This window comes from Oncorhynchus mykiss, chromosome 30, assembly GCF_013265735.2.
Source record: "Oncorhynchus mykiss isolate Arlee chromosome 30, USDA_OmykA_1.1, whole genome shotgun sequence".
In the NCBI taxonomy this organism is placed as follows: Eukaryota; Metazoa; Chordata; class Actinopteri; order Salmoniformes; family Salmonidae; genus Oncorhynchus; species Oncorhynchus mykiss.
The window spans coordinates 11,076,174-11,096,615 of NC_050570.1; the positions used below are offsets into that span (position 1 = coordinate 11,076,174).

Below are 20,442 nucleotides of genomic sequence, written 5' to 3' on the forward strand. Positions count from 1 at the left end.
CTGGCATAAAAGATGTAGGTTTTCTTTCTCATTGCTCCATTTACTTTACACAGATGAACACTTTTCTGCTTATGATTTTGTTACAATCTGTAGGGATCAGCTTATGTCAAACCCCTTAACTCAAAAAGATGAATGGTTATATGGTTATTAATGGTTAACCGGAGGAAATGGGTGCGTGACTTGCACAGGCCGATCTTGTCCAACCCACTGATTGTGTCTGTTGATTGATGATCCCTCCCCAGCACCCCACTCCTGTGGGCTAATGGACAGGCTGCCACTATAAACCTCTGATAGTATCATTCATTACGACACGAGGCCTGTCGTCCGTGAGCTGGATCTAGAATGAGACGGACTACCCTGGAGCTTTATACACTGGACAAAATTAAGGAAACATGTAAAGTTTTTCATGAACTGAAACATAAGATCCCAGAGATTTTCCATACGGACAAAAAGTATATTTCTCTCATTCTGTATACAAATTAGTTTACTTCCCTGTCAGTGAGCATTTCTCCTTTGCCAAGATAATCCATCCACCTGACAGGTGTGGCATATCAAGAAGCTGGCTTAACAGCATGGTCATTACACAGGTGCACAGGTGGGGACAATAAAAGGCCACTCTAAAATGTACAGTTTTGTCACACAACACAATGCCACACATGTCTCAAATTTTAGTAGTGTGCAATTGGCATGCTGACTGCAGGAATGCCCACCAGAGGTGTTGCCAGAGAATGTAATGGTCATTTCTCTACCATAAGCCCCCTCCAATGTCGTTTTAGAGAACTTGGCAGTACGTCCAACTGGCCTCTCAACCGCAGACTGTGTATGGTGTCTTGTGGGCGAGCGGTTTGCTGGTGTGAATGTTGTGAACAGATTGTCCCATGGTGACGGTGGGGTTATGGTATGGCAGGCATAAGCTATGGACAGCAAACATAATTGCATTTTATCAATGGCAATTTGAATGCACAGAAATACCGTGACGAGATGCTGAGGCCCATTGTCTTGCTATTCATCTGCCGCCATGACATGTTTCAGCTTAATAATGCACGGCCCCATGTCACAAGGATCTGTGCACAATTCCTGGAAGCTGAAATTGTCCCAGTTCTTCCATGGCCGGCATTCTCACCAGACATGTCACCCATTAAGCATGTATTGGATGCTCTCGGTCGATGTGTACGTCAGCGTGTTTTAGTTTCCGCCAATATCCAGAAAGTTCACACAGCCATTGAAGAGGAGTGGGACAACATTCCAAGGGCCACAATCAACAGCTTGATCAACTCTATATGAAGGAGATGTCATGCTGCGTGAGCAAAATGGTGGTAACACCAGATACTGGCTGGTTTTCTGATCCAGGCCTCTTACTTTTTTTTAAGGTATCTGTGACCAACAGATGCATATCTGTATTCCCAGTCATGTGACATCCATAAATTAGGACCTAATGAATTTATTTCAATTGACTGATTTCCTTATGATCTGTAACTCCGTTAAATCTTTGACATTGTTGCATGTTTAATTTTATATTTGTATTCAGTTAATTTCCAGAGCAGGCAACACATGTTTGATCCCAGGACATGTTTTATACTATAGGTCAGTCTGGTAGCACTCCTGAGGGCGGGTTCCAATTCTGTACTTTTGGTTGGCTTTCTTCTGTGCTCTGGGTGGAAATGCAGGATCTAAGATTTTAATTCCTCCTAAATTTAAACTTGGGATCTAATGTTATGGGCAACTCATTTCACCCGTCTCATGATGAATGGGTGCTATGGTGCGATGATGAAATTTGGCCGTGTAGCATATCTCTTTCTCTCTTTTTCACTCCGTCTTTCAGTCTCTTCCTGATCTCACTGTCTGGGCAGAGGCTAAAGGGTCCAGCTTTCTGTCTTACCTACATACAGTAAAGAGATCATGCAGGGGCGGCCCAGTCCTAAAATGATTGCCAAACTCACCCGCACGCCTTCCGTCACAAGCTCATTGGACTCATACCACTCGGACCCTACTTTAGGAAGCTGGTGCAACATGTATAACCATCCAGTTAAGTTTAGGAGAAAGAATACTTTTTAGAATAGTGGATTCTAGATTACAAGGGGTCAAAGTTAAGAAGGTAGAATATAGACATTTGGCTATCATAATCCTGAATGTTTATTGTATCTTAATTTCCTTGTAAGGCTGAAGTATTCAATGTTTCCATTGTCTTATCATAGGGATAAGTGATATGGGAGTTGTTCATTCTCCAATAAGTCTCATTACTGATATGAGTAGATGGTTTTATTTCTCCCGTAGGAGATTGCAGAGAAATTATGTCATGCTGAATTGAATGACTATGTGGATGCAATTCATACCATCCTAATGCCTGTAATAGAATGCAACGTCATGTGAAGTGCACAAGTAAGTACTATATTGTTGCACATGAATCTTTGAGTTGGCATTTCAAATTGCTCATATAGAATTTTCAGATATTTTTATTGAAGACAATTCAACCCTTTTATCTCATGGATACGTGCCCTGGTCCGTGAGTTGCCGGTAAAATATTTGATTGTAATCACTTGTCTTTCTTCCTTTTTGTCCCTGCAGGGATGCCATATGCCACGTTAAGATAAAGACCAAGACGACTGTGTTGAACATGCTAAAGCGATTGGACAAAATCCGGTTTCGGGGCCAACGGCCAGATGTGTTCCTGGATCTGGGTGAATCGCCCAACACATCTGACACTGAATGTAGCGAAGAGATCCTGATGAAGCCTAAGCCCTTGCTTAAAATTAAAGACACTGAAGAACTGCAAGACCCTGTGAGTGCTCCTGTAAGTGAATATTGGTATTATAATATAACCACAGAAATTGTATCTCTTCAGACTCTTCACTTCCCCTAATTCTCTCTCAAACATTCAAACATTGCATTCCTAATCTAGTTTCTTCCAGATCACTTCATGAAGTCCACCCACTCGCCATCTCGAGGAGCCGCCAGTTTCGGGGGAATTTCGCCCATAATGTCTTCCTTTTGACATTTATGCAAACCCCTTTCTGTTGATTTAGTCCACTCAAGGATTGAGCGAAAGCTGTCCAATTGCTGTCTGCGTCACTGCAGGCCTTAGTCAGACTAGAGCAGACCAGGGCCTAGCCGCAGCGTACTACCGGCCAACTCAACTTCGCTTAGTGCATGAGAAGAACAAGTATTTTTCAATTATCTTATTTCATTTGTCTGCATATTATTGTGCTTTCATGTTCTTATTTTTTTGAGCGAGGTTGATAACTTCTTGACGTTTGAAGATGGAGAAATATCTTTCATTTCAAACTATGATTTCAAACAGATCAAAGTTATAAGTCATTTGATCACGTCATTACACACTATTTAGTTACAAATTGAACTTTAATTAAATGGGTTGACTCTTCACATGATGATTTCACTGAACAACAAAAGATAGGAAATATTGAATGATCCCCAATGATCCATCGCATCTCCCAAAAGCGTTTTCAACATACATCTGTAAAACGATAGCCTAGAAACTAAAGCTGTGGTTGTCTTCCTCTCAGGCTTCCATGTCTCCTCCCTGGACCACAATGTCCACCTCTTGAACGTCAGACTCTGACTCTTCACTGTCACTTTCCAACCTTGTTGTAGATGGCTCGTTGTCAGGCTCAAAAAGTCTCAAATCTGCCTAGATGGCCGCCAATTTTTGTACCTTTGTATTGGTCAGCCTTTGCGTGCTTTGGTGTGTGTGTTCCCAAACATGGACCAGACATGGACCAGTTGCTCTCTGAGGTGGCTGATGTTGGTGGGATTTGGAGGATGATCAAAGCAACGGGAAAAAAAGCCTCAGATCCACGGTCCCTTCCAGCAGGTGGCTGATGAGATATGTTGGCATGACTGCCGTATTGCATCTCCATCCCAAAGCCCTTGCTTGGAAGTGTACTTCGTCAGACTGCCAAGAACCTTGTCCTCATCCAGGCCAAGGTGGCAAGACATGTTAGTGATGACACCATAGGCCTTGTTGATCTCTGCACCAGACAGGATGCTCTTGCCAGCATACTTGGGGTCCAACATGTATGCTGCAGCATGTATGGGCTTCAGGCAGAAGTCTTCAAATTTTTTTTTGTATTTCACTGCAGTTTCCACTGCTTGGAGAATCAGTGAAGTGAGCAGGGCAGTACGGATTTCTTCTCTTACTTCTGCAAGCAGAGTCTGAACATCAGACAGGATGGCATTGTCTCCCTCAATCCGTGCAATGGCTACTGCTACAGGTTTCAGGAGTTTCATGCTGCTTACCACTCTCTCCCAAAATACATAATCCAAGAGGATAATCTTGATTTGTCTGTCCATATCAGCATACTGTGCTTGGAGAGACTCCTTCCCCTCCAGGAGACTGTCAGACATGACGACAACACCACCCCAACGGGTGTTGCTGGGCAGCTTCAATGTGGTGCTCTTATTCTTCTCACTTTGCTTGGTGAGGTAGATTGCTGCTATAACTTGATGACCCTTCAAATACCTAACCATTTCCTTGGCTCTCTTGTAGAGTGTATCCATTGTTTTCAGTGCCATGATGTCCTTAACGAGCAGATTCAATGCATGAGCAGCACAGCCAATGGGTGTGATGTGAGGCTAGGACTCCTCCACTTTAGACAAAGCAGCCTTCATGTTTGCAGCATTGTCTGTCGCCAATGCAAATACCTTCTGTGATCCAAGGTCATTGCCTTCAGCTCATCTGCGATGTAGAGACCGGTGTGTCTGTTGTCCCTTGTGTCTGTGCTCTTGTAGAACACTGGTTGAGGGGTGGAGATGATGTAGTTAATTATTCCTTGCCCACGAACATTCAACCACCCATCAGATATTATTGCAATACATTCTGCTTTCTCTATGATTTGCTTGACCTTCTTTTGAACTCTGTTGAACTCTGCATACAGGAAATGAGTAGATAAAGCATGTCTGGATGGAGGGGTGTATGCTGCGTGAAGAACATTCAGAAATGTCTTCCAATACACATTGCCTGTGAGCATCAGAGGTGAACCATTTGCATACACAGCTTGAGCAAGAAAAAAAAAACTTCTGATACCAGGAGGAACATGAGCTGTTGCTATCGATAAAGTGTCTGATTCATCATTTTCACCTCAAATAGAAGTAGAGGGACTTTTGTCAGAGGTTGCTTGTTGTGAGCGCTGAGGGAACTTTATGCACTTGGCCAGATGATTCTGGATCGTTGTTGCATTCCTCACAGATGATTTGGCACAGTATTTGCAAATGTACACAGCTTTTCCTTCTACATTAGCTGCAGTGAAATGTCTCCACACATCAGATAGTGCCCATGGCATTTTCCTGTAAAGATACGAAAACGAATCAAATTCCATGTACAGATAAAAGTTAAGTAGTTAGATTAAACAACTCCTTTGTAAGATAAATGTTTTAAAATGAAACATGTATGGAAACGGGTGAATTTAACACTCCTCGGTTAGCAGGCTCAAGCAAGCTAAAACCCACTTGGGCTTAACTTCCCATGGAAAATTTCCAGAAAAATTCCAGAAATTTACCAAAAAATGTCCAACCCTTTGCAACCCTACACCAGATCTTATTCAGGGACTTCATAGCAAAGCTGGTGAATGCATTTGCACGCACCACTTTTCAGTTTTTGATTTTTTTTGAATTTTTGGAAACAATTTGGACAATTTTGTGTATGTCCATTACATGATATCCAAATAAAAATCCATATAAATGACAGGTTGTAAATCAACAAAATAGGAAACATGTCAAGGGGCTGAATACTTTTGCAAGGCACTGTATTTACCTCCACAGCAGGCCTATTTTAACAATGAAAAGGCTTTGTCTAAAGTTATCTGTGACATTGCTACATAGCCTACAAGGGTAGACCATTAAATTTGACATTTTTATAAAATAGAGTTTTTGAGTGCGCCCCATTTTAAATAATAATAATAATAATAATAAAAAATGACATACAGGTAGTCTACACACTTTCAGACGTAGCTCAATCCAAGTGGCGCTACAGAGGCTCCATGTGTAGCAAGTTAAGTGGGAGATTTCTAATCAATGCAAAATGGAATCAAAATTACAGAATTACATTGGCTAAATGAGAAAGATTAGGCTACAATGATCAACCAACAGGTTGCAGCAGGCCAAATCAAATGTATTTATCACACACACATGGTTAGCAGATGTTAATGCGAGTGTAGCGAAATGCTTGTGCTTCTAGTTCCGACAATGCAGTAATAACCAACGAGTAATCTAACTAACAATTCCAAAACTACTACCTTATACACACAAGTGTATATGTATACGTACATAAAGATATATGAATGAGTGATGGTACAGAGCAGCATAAGCAAGATGCAGTAGATGGTATCGAGTACAGTATATACGTATACATATGAGATGAATAATGTAGGGTATGTAAACATTATATTAAGTAGCATTGTTTAAAGTGGCTAGTGATATATTTTACATCAATTCCCATCAATTCCCATTATTAAAGTGGCTGGAGTTGAGTCAGTGTGTTGGCAGCAGCCACTCAATGTTAGTGATGGCTGTTTAACAGTCGGATGGCCTTGAGATAGAAGCTGTTTTTCAGTCTCTCGGTCCCAGCTTTGATGCACCTGTACTGACCTCGCCTTCTGGATGATAGCGGGGTGAACAGGCAGTGGCTCGGGTGGTTGTTGTCCTTGATGATCTTTATGGCCTTCCTGTGACATCGGGTGGTGTAGGTGTCCTGGAGGGCAGGTAGTTTGCCCCCGGTGATGCGTTGTGCAGACCTCACTACCCTCTGGAGAGCCTTACGGTTGTAGGCGGAGCAGTTGCTGCGCCTTCTTCACGATGCTGTCTGTGTGGGTGGACCAATTCAGTTTGTCTGTGATGTGTACGCCGAGGAACTTAAAACTTACTACCCTCTCCACTACTGTCCCATCGATGTGGATAGGGGGGTGTTCCCTCTGCTGTTTCCTGAAGTCCACAATCATCTCCTTAGTTTTGTTGACGTTGAGTGTGAGGTTATTATCCTGACACCACACTCCGAGGGCCCTCACCTCCTCCCTGTAGGCCGTCTCGTTGTTGTTGGTAATCAAGCTTACCACTGTTGTGTCGTCCGCAAACTTGATGATTGAGTTGGAGGCGTGCGTGGCCACGCAGTCGTGGGTGAACAGGGAGTACAGGAGAGGGCTCAGAACGCACCCTTGTGGGGCCCCAGTGTTGAGGATCAGCGGGGTGGAGATGTTGTTACCTGCCCTCACCACCTGGGGGCGGCCCGTCAGGAAGTCCAGTACCCAGTTGCACAGGGCGGGGTCGAGACCCAGGGTCTCGAGCTTGATGACGAGTTTGGAGGGTAGTATGGTGTTAAATGCTGAGCTGTAGTCGATGAACAGCATTCTCACATAGGTATTCCTCTTGTCCAGATGGGTTAGGGGTTAGGGCAGTGTGCAGCCTGTAATTTGTCGCTGTTTAACTCGTTTTGTTGTACTTTGTTGCACTTTTATGGGGTACATATAATTAACAGTAAGGTCTAATTTACACAGATGGAATAAATGAATGTACATTAATAGGGCCCATTTCTCAATTAGCAGACTTAGTGAATTGGGTCACTGCTTCTCTGGGTAATGGTGCGAGGGATGGTGTTAATGTACTCCTATTACTACATTTTACAGAGCAGACGAGCACTACTTTCCCATCGTAATTGCACTCTCAAAGTAGCCTTAAATCTGGCCTAGATATGGCATATTCTAAGCTAAAATAGAGTTTGGAAAATATGTGCCGTATGCAATCATTGATTAACATCATGTAGCAGTTTCTACCTACACACTGCCTTATCGGTGCTCAGACGTTCATGTTGAAGACAATTGTATGAATGGAATGTTTTGTTCTGGTTGTCATGTTAAAGGTCCGTAAGGGATGTGTGTCTTGACATGTTTCACAATGTCTGTCAATATTCTTCTTGTGTCAGTCATTGTTTCTAACTTGTTTCAGTGTAATAGTGGAAGACTGAGACCTGGCTTTGACGAGTCTTATTCATTAATAAATTACACAGTACGTTGTAGTACAGTAGCGAATTATAATATCCCTTGTCGAAACGTACTAGCTTTATTCATCTGAGAGGAGACCTTTTAATCAGAGCTGGGCTTGTGGTATCTTCCTCTCCCACTCATCGTTACTAAAGTGCTCTGATTTCCCACCTCCTGACACAAGCTGTCTTTGCTTATTCTTATTCTTATCCCCCTGCTGAGAGGATCTGAAATAAAGTCATCTAGATGTTTTCCTCCCCTCTTTTTGAGTAGCACAGTACCAAAACTAGTTACTATCTCAATGTAACTCTGTGGCTATCCTTGTGTACTTTCACAATATTCTTCGTTTCGCTCGCTCTCGCTCTCTGTGTGTTGGGTCATGATTCAGATGATAGGCTGCATACACAATTACACTGCAGTTTGAGCTAGGCTGGATGGTGCAGGAAGAAACTGCAAGGTGAAATGGAGTCTTCTGCAGTCAGCGTGCCTGCATTTATCTATGTGTGTGTGAGAGTTTTGAGGTGCTGTGTGCAGGTGTTTTGAACCAGAGTCTACAGTAGCTCACATTGGCAGGGAGGTTATTCTTCTCTCCTCACTGCGTGTTCTTGTGTGTGTGTGTGTGTGCCCACATCCAGGCTGGTCCGGGGACACTTGCTATGGCCGCAGCCATCCAGGACTATCAGAGGACTGAAACAGATGGATTCAATGAGGTGAAAGGCCACCTGGAAATTGCCTTACTGGAAAAGCACTTCCTACGTGAGTATTTCAAATTTTTTCAGTCTAGGTTTAAGGAGAAGTTAGTAAAACCTCTAGCAGTAAGGTTTTGATTTGCAAAAAGGGAAAATCTCTTCACATGTTTGTTTGTTGATTTAGCAATACGCAAAGCCGCTTTGGATATCTGTCTTTCATGTCAAGTTGTCTGTTAGTTGGTGAACCCATTAGGATGTGTGTGTAAATGTAATTGGACTCGCCTTCAGGGCTTTCCTAGCTGCAGAATTGCATTTGCTCATATAGCCCTCTTATATCTGGCTTTTTATATTAGATCAACTTTAGCTTAGTATGATCACTGACCTAGCTACAGTACTATCTGTGAGTGACTATAGTCCTATATAAGAATGGGCACAGTTATTCAAATATCCGAACAGTATTTGATTACTTGGTAGTGTTCATTTTTTAGAGAGAAAAAAAATATAGGCCTATTTTAACAATGAAAATGCTTTGTCTAAAGTTACCTGTGACATTGCTACGTAGCCTACAAGGATACACCATTAAATTTGTCATCTTTTTAAAATAGAGTTTTTGAGTGTGCCCCATTTTAAATAGACAGTCTACACACATTTCACACGTAGCTCAATCCAAGTGGCGCTACAGAGGCTCCATGTGTAGCAAGTTAAGTGGGAGATTTCTAATCGATGCAAAATGGAATCAAAATTACAGAATTACATTGGCTAAATGAGAAAGATTAGGCTACAATGATCAACCAACAGTTAGGCTGTTTCATATGAATGGAGTATTGGCTATCTAGCTTCTTTAAATCAAATCAAATTGTATTTGTCACACACATGGTTAGCAGATGTTAATGCGAGTGTAGCGAAATGCTTGTGCTTCTAGTTCCGACAATGCAGTAATAACCAACAAGTAATCTAACTAACAATTCCAAAACTACTGTCTTATACACAGTGTAAGGGGATAAAGAATATGTACATAAGGATAAATGAATGAGTGATGGTACAGAGCAGCATAGGCAGGATACAGTAGATGGTATCGAGTACAGTATATACATGAGATGAGTATGTAAACAAAGTGGCATAGTTAAAGTGGCTAGTGATACATGTATTACATAAGGATGCAGTCGATGATATAGAGTACAGTATATACGTATGCATATGAGATTAATAATGTAGGGTAAGTAACATTATATAAGGTAGCATTGTTTAAAGTGGCTAGTGATATATTTACATCATTTCCCATCAATTCCCATTATTAAAGTGGCTCACAGAAGTGGTGTGTGGCCTTCATTTCACCTCAGCCCTCCTCCATCTGGGATGCAGGCTGTATGTCAGCAGTATGGGCTGGTGGCTGGTTCTCATTGCAGAGCCCATTGTCCTCTGTCTAGCACCAAAGGGTACTAATGGAAAGAGTGCAATCGCCAAATGTACTGTAGCTGCTCTACTGAAGCACATGTGTGTGTATATAGTGAGTCTTTTTCTAATAATCAGATTTCCAAAGTTGGTACTGAAGTTGATTATCCAATGACTGTGAGATGAGCAGTTTATAGATTTGTAAAGGGATTGCTGTTTGTCTGCCTTGTTTTGAGCCCTGGCCCTGCTTTGCCATGAGCCTTCAGGGAGGTGGTCAGTGATTGAGTAAATTGAGTAAATTATCAGCTTTGTCCTTTTCTGCTTTGATGAGTCGATCATTTAACAATAATATATGCCATTTTGAAGACTATTTTTATCCAAAGCGACTTAGTCATGCTTGCATTCATTCAAATAACATTTTATTGATCACATTTAGTAGAAACAATTCTGATGCTCCATATGTGACCTCAGTCTGGACGCTCAGATTGTTAGCACATGACCTGCCGTTACCACAACAACTACACAAAATTGAAAGGAACAGTGACAGGAAATGAGAATTGAGAATGTGTGATACTTCAGAGGCTACATCAATGTGAATGCACACATCTGATAGGGGCCACATGTAAAACTGAGTGTGGACAGTCAGGAAAAAAATATCAGATATGGAAAGAAAATAAGAATTGGGTTCTAAAGGTGTCGGCATGCGCAGGAGATTAGCCCTATGATGATCAGAAAATAGTGAAACACACACACACTCATTGAAAGGAAGTCTAAGAAGTGGTAGATCTGTGATGTGCTATTTCTATGCTTCCTGCTAAGTTTTTAGTGCGTCTTTTACTTTCGGTTTTGTAAACCAGCTAAAAATACAATATTTTTGGTTATATGGAAAAGATGCATTCGAAAAGTATTCAGACCCCTTCCCTTTTTCCACATTTTGTCACATTGCAGCTTTAAACTAAAATTGATTTACATGTTTTTCCTTATCAATCTTCACACAATACCCCATAATGACAAAGCGAAAACAGGTTTTTAGAAATGTTTACAAGTGTATTAAAAATAGAAAACAGAAATGTCTTATTTATATAGGTATTCAGATCATTTAAATTGTTTCCATTGATCATCCTTGATGTTTCTACAACTTGATTGGAATCCACATGTGGTAAATTTAAATTAATTGGACATGATTTGGAAAGGCACACACCTGTCTATATAAGGTCCCACAGTTGACAGTGCATGTCAGAGCAAAAACCAAGCCATGAGGTTGAAGGAATTGTCCATAGAGCTCCGAGACAGGATTGTGTCGAGGCACAGATCTGGGGAAGGGTAACAAAAAACGTCTGCAGCATTGAAGGTCCCCAAGAACACATTGCCCTCCATCATTCTTATATGGAAGAAGTTGGGAACCACCAAGACTCTTCCTAGAGCTGACCACCTAGGAGGTGTCCAATAACCCAATGGTCACTGTGACAGAGCTCCAGAGTTTCTCTGTGGAGATGGGATACCCTTCCAGAATGACAACCATCTCTGCAGCACTCCACCAATCAGGCCTTTATGGTAGAGTGGCCAGACGGATGCCACTCTTCAGTAAAAGGCATGACAGTCCTCTTGGAGTTTGCCAAAAGGTATATAAAGGACTCTCATGAGAAACAAGATTCTCTGGTCTGATGAAACCAAGATTGAACTCTTTAGCCTGAATACCAAGCGTCACGTCTGGAGGAAACCCTGGCACCATCCCTAAGGTGAATCATGGTGGTGACAGCATCATGCTGTGGGGATGTTTTTCAGCGGCAGGGACTGGGAGACTTTTCAGGATCGTGGGAAAGATGGACGGAGCAAAGTACCGAGATCCTTGATGAAAACCTGCTCAGGACCTCAGACTGGGGTGAAGGTTCACCTTCCAACAGGACAACGACCCTAAGCACACAGCCAAGACAACACAGGAGTGGCTTCTGGCGAGTGGCCCAGCCAGAGCCCGTACTTGAACCCGATTGAACATAAACTCCCCAAATACAGGTGTCAAATCAAAGGTTATTTGTCACCTGCGCAGAATACAACCGGTGTAGTAGACCTTACAGTGAAATGCTGAATACAACAGGTGTAGTAGACCTTACAGTGAAATGCTGAATACAACAGGTGTAGTAGACCTTACAGTGAAATGCTGAATACAACAGGTGTAGTAGACCTTACAGTGAAATGCTGAATACAACAGGTGTAGTAGACCTTACAGTGAAATGCTTAATACAACAGGTGTAGTAGACCTTACAGTGAAATGCTGAATACAACAGGTGTAGTAGACCTTACAGTGAAATGCTGAATACAACAGGTGTAGTAGACCTTACAGTGAAATGCTGAATACAACAGGTGTAGTAGACCTTACAGTGAAATGCTGAATACAACAGGTGTAGTAGACCTTACAGTGAAATGCTGAATACAACAGGTGTAGTAGACCTTACAGTGAAATGCTGAATACAACAGGTGTAGTAGACCTTACAGTGAAATGCTTAATACAACAGGTGTAGTAGACCTTACAGTGAAATGCTGAATACAACAGGTGTAGTAGACCTTACAGTGAAATGCTGAATACAACAGGTGTAGTAGACCTTACAGTGAAATGCTGAATACAACAGGTGTAGTAGACCTTACAGTGAAATGCTTACTTACAGGCTCTAACCAACAGTGCAATGTCTAAGTTAAAAAAAGGTATTAGGTGAACAATAGATAAGTAAAGAAATAAAAACAACAGTAAGAAAGACTGTGAGAAATAACAGTAGCGAGGCTATATACAGACTGGTTAGTCAGGCTGATTGAGGTAGTATGTACATGTAGGTATGGTTAAAGTGATTATGCATATACGATAAACCGAGAGTAGCAGTAGCGTAAAAGAGGGGTTGGTGGGTGGCGGGACACAATACAGATAGTTCGGGTAGCCAATGTGCGGGGACACCGGTTGGTCGGGCTAATTGAGGTAGTGTGTACATGAATGAAGAGTTAAAGTGACTATGCATATATGATAAACAGAGGTTAGCAGTAGCGTAAAAGAGGAGGGAGGGGCACAATGCAAATAGTGCGAGTAGCCATTTGGTTACCTGTTCAGTAGTCTTGGAGGTCCAAGACTTGGCGCTCCTGTACCGCTTACCATGCGGTAGTAGAGAGTCTATGGCTGGGGTCTTTGACAAATTTTAGGGCCTTCCTCTGACACCGCCTGGTGTAGAGGTCCTGGATGGCAGGCAGCTTAGCCCCAGTGATGTACTGGGCCGTACGCCATACCCTCTGTAGTGCCTTGCGGTCGGAGGCCGAGCAGTTGCCGTACCAGTCAGGATGCTCTCTGTTGCAGCTGTAGAACCTTTTTGAGGATCTGAGGACCCATGCCAAATCGTTTTAGTTTCCTGAGGGGGAATAGGCTTTGTCGTGCCCTCTTGGTGTGTTTTGGACCATTCTAGTTTGTTGGTGATGTGGACACCAAGGAACTTGAAGCTCTCAATCTGCTCCACTACAGCCCCGTCGATGGGAATGGGGGCGTGCTCGGTCCTCCTTTTCCTGTAGTCCACAATCATCTCCTTAGTCTTAGTGATGTTGAGGGATAGGTAGTTATTCTGGCACCACATGGCCAGGTCTCTGACCTCCTTCCTATAGGCTGTCTCGTCGTTGTTGGTGATCAGGCCTACCACTGTTGTCGTCTGCAAACTTAATAAGGGTATTGGAGGCGTGTCTGGCCACGCAGTCGTGGGTGAACAGGGAGTACAGGAGGGGACTGAGCATGCACCCCTGAGGGGCTCCAGTGTTGAGAATCAGCGTGGCAGATGTGTTGCTACCTACCCTCACCACCTGGGGGCGGCCCGTCAGGATTCAGTTACAGAGGGAGGTGTTTAGTCCCAGGATCCTTAGCTTAGTGATGAGCTCTGAAGGTACTATGGTGTTGAACACTGAGCTGTAGTTAACAAATATCATTCTCACGTAGGTGTTCCTTTTGTCCAGGTGGGAAAGAGCAGTGTGGAGTGCAATAGAGATTGCATCATCTGTGGATCTGTTGGGGCGGAATGCAAATTGGAGTGGGTCTAGGGTTTCTGGGATAATGGTGTTGATGCGAGCCATTACCAGCATTTCAAAGCACTTCATGGCTATGGACGTGAGTGCTACAGGTCTGTAGTCATTTAGGCAGGTTACCTTAGTGTTCTTTGGCACAGGGACTATGGTAGTCTACTTGAAACATGTTGGTATTACAGACTCAATCAGGGACATGTTGCAAAAGCCGCACACAAGCCTAAGATTGCCAAGCGAGGGCTGGAGTGGTGTAAAGCTCGCTCCCATTTTACTCTGGATCAGTGGAAATGCATTCTCTGGAGTGATGAATCATGCTTCATCATCTGGCAGTCCGATGGACTAATCTGGGTTTGGCGGATGCCAGGAGAACGCTACCTCCCCGAATGCATAGAGTCAACTTTAAAGTATGGTGGAGGAGGAATAATGGACTGGGGCTGTTTTTCATGTTTTGTGCTTGGCCCATTTAGTTGTGGATGAAAATCTTAACGTTACAGCTTACAATAACATTCTAGACGATTCTGTGCTTCCAACTTTGTGGCAACAGTTTGGTGAAGGCCCTTTTAGCATGACAATGCCCCCGTGCACAAAGTGAGGTCCATTCAGAAATTGTTTGTCGAGATCGGTGTGGAAGAACTTGACTGGCCTGCAAAGAGCCCTGACCTCAACCCCATCGAACACCTTTGGGATGAATTGGAATGCCAACTGCGAGCCCAGCCTAATTACCCAACATCAATGCCAGACCTCACTAATGCTTGAGTGGCTGAATGTAAAAGCAAGTCCCTGCAGCAATGTTCCAGCATCTAGTGGAAAGCCTTCCCAGAAGAATGGAGGCTGTTATAGGAGCAAAGGCGGACCAACTCCATATTAATGCCCATGAATTTGGAATGAGATGTGCGACGAGCAGGTGTCCACACACTTTTGGTCAGGTACTGTATACAACAGCGGTTTAGATGGTACAATGATTCTCTAGTCTACACTATACTTGCTTATTTTGTCACAGACTGAATTTTAGCAACTATTAGAATTTTGGCAACCAGGAAATTGCGGTGTGATTTCGGCATAGTGCATCTTAAAAGTTAAACATACCCGACCGCAGTGATGTTTACACACATGAACAGCACACACTGCATTGCTGATCAATTGAGGCCAATCTGCTCCGCGATCAATACATTTGTCTAACAGACAGTCCATTTTGTGATATCATCACCCTCTACAACTGCACATACAACAGTGTTGCCTAACCTTTTGAGATGGATAACATTCACATTGCTTTAATGTTTGTATTTGAATAGGTTTTTGATAATGTTTACCATTTCCCCTAAATAGCTTGGATTTCACACTCGCAATCTGTCATTTTACACAACCTGCCACAGGAAGAGCCTCACAGAAATGTGTATTTTCTATTATTTTTCCCCCTCCTTGCTGTCTTGATATGAAAATCATAGAGTGACCTCCGCACTTCACAAAATTGTAAATAAAATTTGGCACTTCACAAGAAATAATCATGTAGGGAGGCGATCATCCACTTTTTGAGGGGCACCAACAGTGTGTGTGCTCGCTCGTCCTGAGGGCTCTGCAGCGGGGGGAGGACATGAAAGGTCAGACCCGGACCTTCTTACTGTGCCAGTAAATAAAAACAGTGGTTATTAATAGAGGATATAATTTAAGCTACTCCACTCTGAAGAAAGGCAGCCAGGCATTGAAGGACCATTGGGTGTCTCTTTTCTGGTCCACTGGTACAGTAACTGGAGGATAGCAGTAGTACGAATGGTTTCTTCAGTAGTATTCTATATGTCCACTCCCTTGCTCTTGGTAATTATTAACCTATGCTGGCTAGAAACCACAATGCATTTTTATAGTCTTCGAAGCCAACCTCGTCTGTTGACACGCTTGGTCGTGTGTAGAAAGACGCCTGAGCAGAGTCCCTACTTCCCCCTTTTTCAGGGGTTGAAAATACTTTCTGCTAAGGGTGGGACCAGTGTAACCAGGGCTACACCTTCAACAGTGGCGTAGAATGTGGTCGTTATTTTAGATGGGGTAGTAGCAGTATCAGATGTTATTTATGGATTATGTTCTTGTAAGCATTGCTAGTAAAGTATCCCAGGTTCTTTTGCACTTTTTATATAACAGCTTGCCCCCAGAAATATTAGGGGATGTGGAGTGGATAACAAGTAACTGTCCTTTGGTGCCATGAGGCAGAACCAGTTAGGATGGTTTCCAGGTTCCTCTGCTAGTCTCTGGCTCCAGGCCAGAACAAAGGGAGAGTCACATCAGCCCACCTCCTCCTGTGTGACATTGTGAAATGCCTGGGTGAGGTTGCGTAGCGATACCTAAGGAATCTCCAGGCTGGCCTGAAGACGTTATCCCACTCGCTGTTTACTTGTTGTGAAGCATGGCAGACAGCTCAGGTTTCTCAGGGGAAAGTATTTGGGTGTGAAGTGATGCTGCATTTCCTGGCAGGCATTGGTCTGTTGACTCACATGTTTATACCCACTGTAGGCCTATCTGTCAGACACTGATCCTGGGACAGTTGGTCATGGTTGTATGATTTTTCTCCTGTCATCTACCGCCAATATGTTAGAATACATAGCTTTATGAATGAAGCAAAGACCTCACATAGAACACTATTGTAATTCTACCTAGTAGAGCATTACAGGCTAGATACCGAACTCTAACAAGCCTGTGTAACGGTAGTAAAAAACTTGTTTACCCTGTTGGCCAGTGTTAAAGATACAGCACCTCCCTTAACATACCAGTAGGTGTCCAGTGAAACTGACAGTTGGACATTTACTATACTATGATAAAAGACGAGAGCGACCTCAACAGCGTGTTGGAGACATTAAGAAAAATTGTCTTGTGTTGGCAGCTAGCCAAAACAAGGCACTGTGAGATAGCAGAATTCAGAAAGTTGGAGATACATTTCAGTTATATTAGAAACTGGGTACAACCACTTTAAAACCAACCGCTGGCTCAGAAAAATCTGAAGTGAGATTAAATGTCTTAGATATGGGCCTATTTGGCTACTAAAACACTCGTTGTTGTAGAAACATACACAACTGTGGTAACTGAGTGCCCTGTCCCCCCGTCCAGAGGCTTGGCCAGGCATGGGAAGCCATGCATGTGATAATGAGAGGATGCTCTCTGGCACATTGTTAAATAAAGGTCTCTATGCAAATGTTTTACTTACATAACTAGGTTATCCGGGACATGCATGGCTTCCTATTCTCCCTCCTGGCTCTGCAGCAACCCCAGCAGCTACTGGTTAGCAGGTTAGCATGCCGTGCGGTACTCATTCAGAAAAAGCAGTCTGTTTCTATATGACTGAGGTGATGACCCGAAAAAGCCTTGTACAGTTGGGCTTTTTGGGGGCCAAACCCATTGGAGAAGTTGAGAATTGGAGGCTAAGAGGGAGAGCTCGTCTTTTAGTGTGGAGGTCACTGCCTTAATGTTGCTAGACCCCAGGGACAGTAGCTGCTGCCTTGGCAGAAACTAATGTGGATCCTTAATGAAATAGGAATACTTCAACACACTCCAGTTTCACATCTGAGGAGAATATCTAATATAGATACTAGCCATGCATTTATTTCATCCCCATTTGATTGGATAGTTTGAGTATAGTTGTTTTCGGTTCCTATGGGTTTTCTCTACAGGAATGCACTTTTGTCCTTGATAGTTCTTTAGTCCTCTTTGAAAGGAAATGAATGTAGTTTTCTTTTGTGAACATCGTTTCACTCAACAAGAGGTAGGCCAGAACGTTCTCTCTTTAGAAACCGTTTATTTGGTTTGACGGGTCATATTTGAAATGGATTCAACATGTCAGTTACGTTCAGTACATTCACATACTTCCATGCGATGTGATACCAGGAAGAGGATGTGGTTTACCCCAGTCTCATGGTGGCCCAGTCACAGTTGATGTAGCAGGAAACAAACGATACATTAGGATGTGGATGCGCTAAAGAGTAAGAACCTGTTTTCTGCCTTCAGATGACTCCTACTATTCAGATGTTTAAATGAAGAACGATCACCTAGGCCTTGATCAGCTCCTTGGTTTCTGGGCTGAAGTCGTTGCTTACAAGACGGTTGGGAATTGATGTGAACAACTGGGCTTTTTGCTCTTTTGTGTGAAGCTGTGGGGAAATCCTAAAACAGTGTAACTATGACGACAGGAGAACTTAGCCATGATGTCAATATCCTGCTAAGGTGGATGGGCGGCTATGCTCATTTTTGTTCCTCATTCATCAAGGGGAACACTTTAATTTTTATAACTTGCAAACATTCCGCAGAGGGTGTCATAGGTTGTGTTGCTATGGTGGCAGATTTTCCAATTAGCTTGATGTTGTGTTAGGTACAGGAAATATCTGAAAATTTATATTTTCCAGCTGTGTACAAAATGTCAATGTCATTTCTTATTAGCATGTTTTCATAAGGTAATGAAATGAATCATCCACTGTAGAGTGAATTTCACTAGTCATGTGAAAATATTTTTTGTAATCTACAGTTGATGTCGCAAGTTTCCATACACTTAGGTTGGAGTCATTAAAACTCGTTTTTTCAACCACTCCACAAATTTCTTGCTAACAAACTATAGTTTTAGCAAGTCGGTTAGAACATCCACTTTGTGAATGACACAAGTAATTTCTCCAACAATTGTTTACAGACAGATTATTTCACTTATAATTCACTGTATCACAATTCCAGTGGGTCAGAAGTTTACATACACTAAGTTGACTGTGCCTTCAAACAGCTTGGAAAATTCCAGAAAATGATGTCATGGCTTCAGAAGCTTCTGATAGGCTAATTGGCATAATTTGAGTCAATTGGACGTGTACCTGTGGATGTACTTCAAGCCCTACCTTCAAACAAAGTGCCTCTTTGCTTGACATCTTGGGAAAATCAAAAGAAATCAGCCAAGACCTCAGAAAAAAAATTCTGGTTCATCCTTGGGAGCAACTTTAGTGTCCCAGAGCTTTTTGGAGTTTTTGTTTGAAGAAGCTAGCCTTTGCTTTCCTAACTGCCTGTGTATATTGGTTCCTAACTTCCCTGAAAAGTTGCATATTGCGGTCCTATTCGATGCTAATGCAGTACGCCACAGGATGTTTTTGTGCTGGTCAATGGCAGTCAGGTCTGGAGTGAACCAAGGGCTATATCTGTTCCTGGTTCAACAGTTTTTGAAGGGGGCATGCTTGTTTAAGATGATGAGATAAGCACTTTTAAAGAATAACCAAGCATCCTCTACTGACGGAATGAGGTCAATATCTTTCCAGGATACCCGGGCCAAGTCGATTAGAAAGGCTTGCTTGCAGAAGTGTTTTAGGGAGCGTTTGACAGTGATGAGGGGTGGTCGTTTGACCACAGACCCATTACGGACGCAGGAAATTAGTCGGTGATCGCTGAGATCCTGGTTGAAGACGGCAGAGGTGTATTTGGAGGGCAGGTTGGTTAGAATGATCTCTGAGGGTGCCCGTGTTTACGGATTTGGGGTGGTAGGTTCCTTGATAATTTGTATGAGATTGAGGGTATCAAGCTTGTATTGTAGGATGGCTGGGGTGTTAAGCATGTCCCAGTTTAGGTCACCTATCAGCACAAGCTCTGAAGATAGATGGGGGGGCAATCAATTCACATATGGTGTCCAGGGCACAGTTGGGGGCAGAAGGTGGTCTATAGCAAGCGGCAACGGTGAGAGACTTGTTTCTGGACAGGTGGATTTTAAAAGTAGAAGCTCAAATTGTTTGGGCACAGACCTAGATAGCCTGTCTTACTATCTCTACAGTAGATTGCAACTCCGCCCCCTTTGGCAGTTCTATCTATTTGGAACGGCAGGGTAGCCTAGTGGTTAGTGCGTTGGACTAGTAACCGGAAGGTTGCAAGTTCAAACCCCCCGAGCTGACAAATCTGTCGTTCTGCCCCTGAACAGGCAGTTAACCCACTGTTCCTAGGCCGTCATTGAAAATAAGAAATTGTTCTTAACTGACTTGCTTAGTTAAATAAAGGTAAATAGTTAGGGATGGAAATTTCTGGGTTTTTGGTGGCCAGGATTCAGAGACGGCTAGGACATCCGGGTCTGAATTCACCCAACTTATTGTGGAAAGCTTGTGGAAGGCTACCCAAAACGTTGGACCCAATTTTAAACAATTTAAAGGCAATGCTACCAAATACTAATTGAGTGCATATAAACTTCTGACCCACTGGGAATGTGATGAAAGTAATAAAAGCTGAAATAAATCATTCTCTCTACTATTATTCTGACATTTCACATTCTTAAAATAAAGTGGTGATCCTAACTGACCTAAGACTGGGAATTTTTACTAGGATTACATGTCAGGAATTGTGAGAAA

The 20,442-nt window shown here is 42.8% G+C and overlaps 1 protein-coding gene across 7 annotated transcripts in view; it reads left to right on the top strand.

The window, feature by feature from the left end:
- Positions 1-20,442, top strand: part of LOC110521310 (GRAM domain-containing protein 4) — a 52,494-nt gene that overhangs the window by 6,270 nt on the left and 25,782 nt on the right. For 6 of the 7 annotated variants that reach the window (XM_021598787.2, XM_021598791.2, XM_021598790.2 and 3 more), the window contains exons 2-3: positions 2,566-2,791; positions 8,621-8,741. In XM_021598787.2, the coding sequence (XP_021454462.2) occupies positions 2,566-2,791; positions 8,621-8,741 (347 nt within the window). The remainder of the gene's footprint in view (positions 1-2,565; positions 2,792-8,620; positions 8,742-20,442) is intronic. The other variant, XM_021598795.2, reaches the window with a different exon arrangement.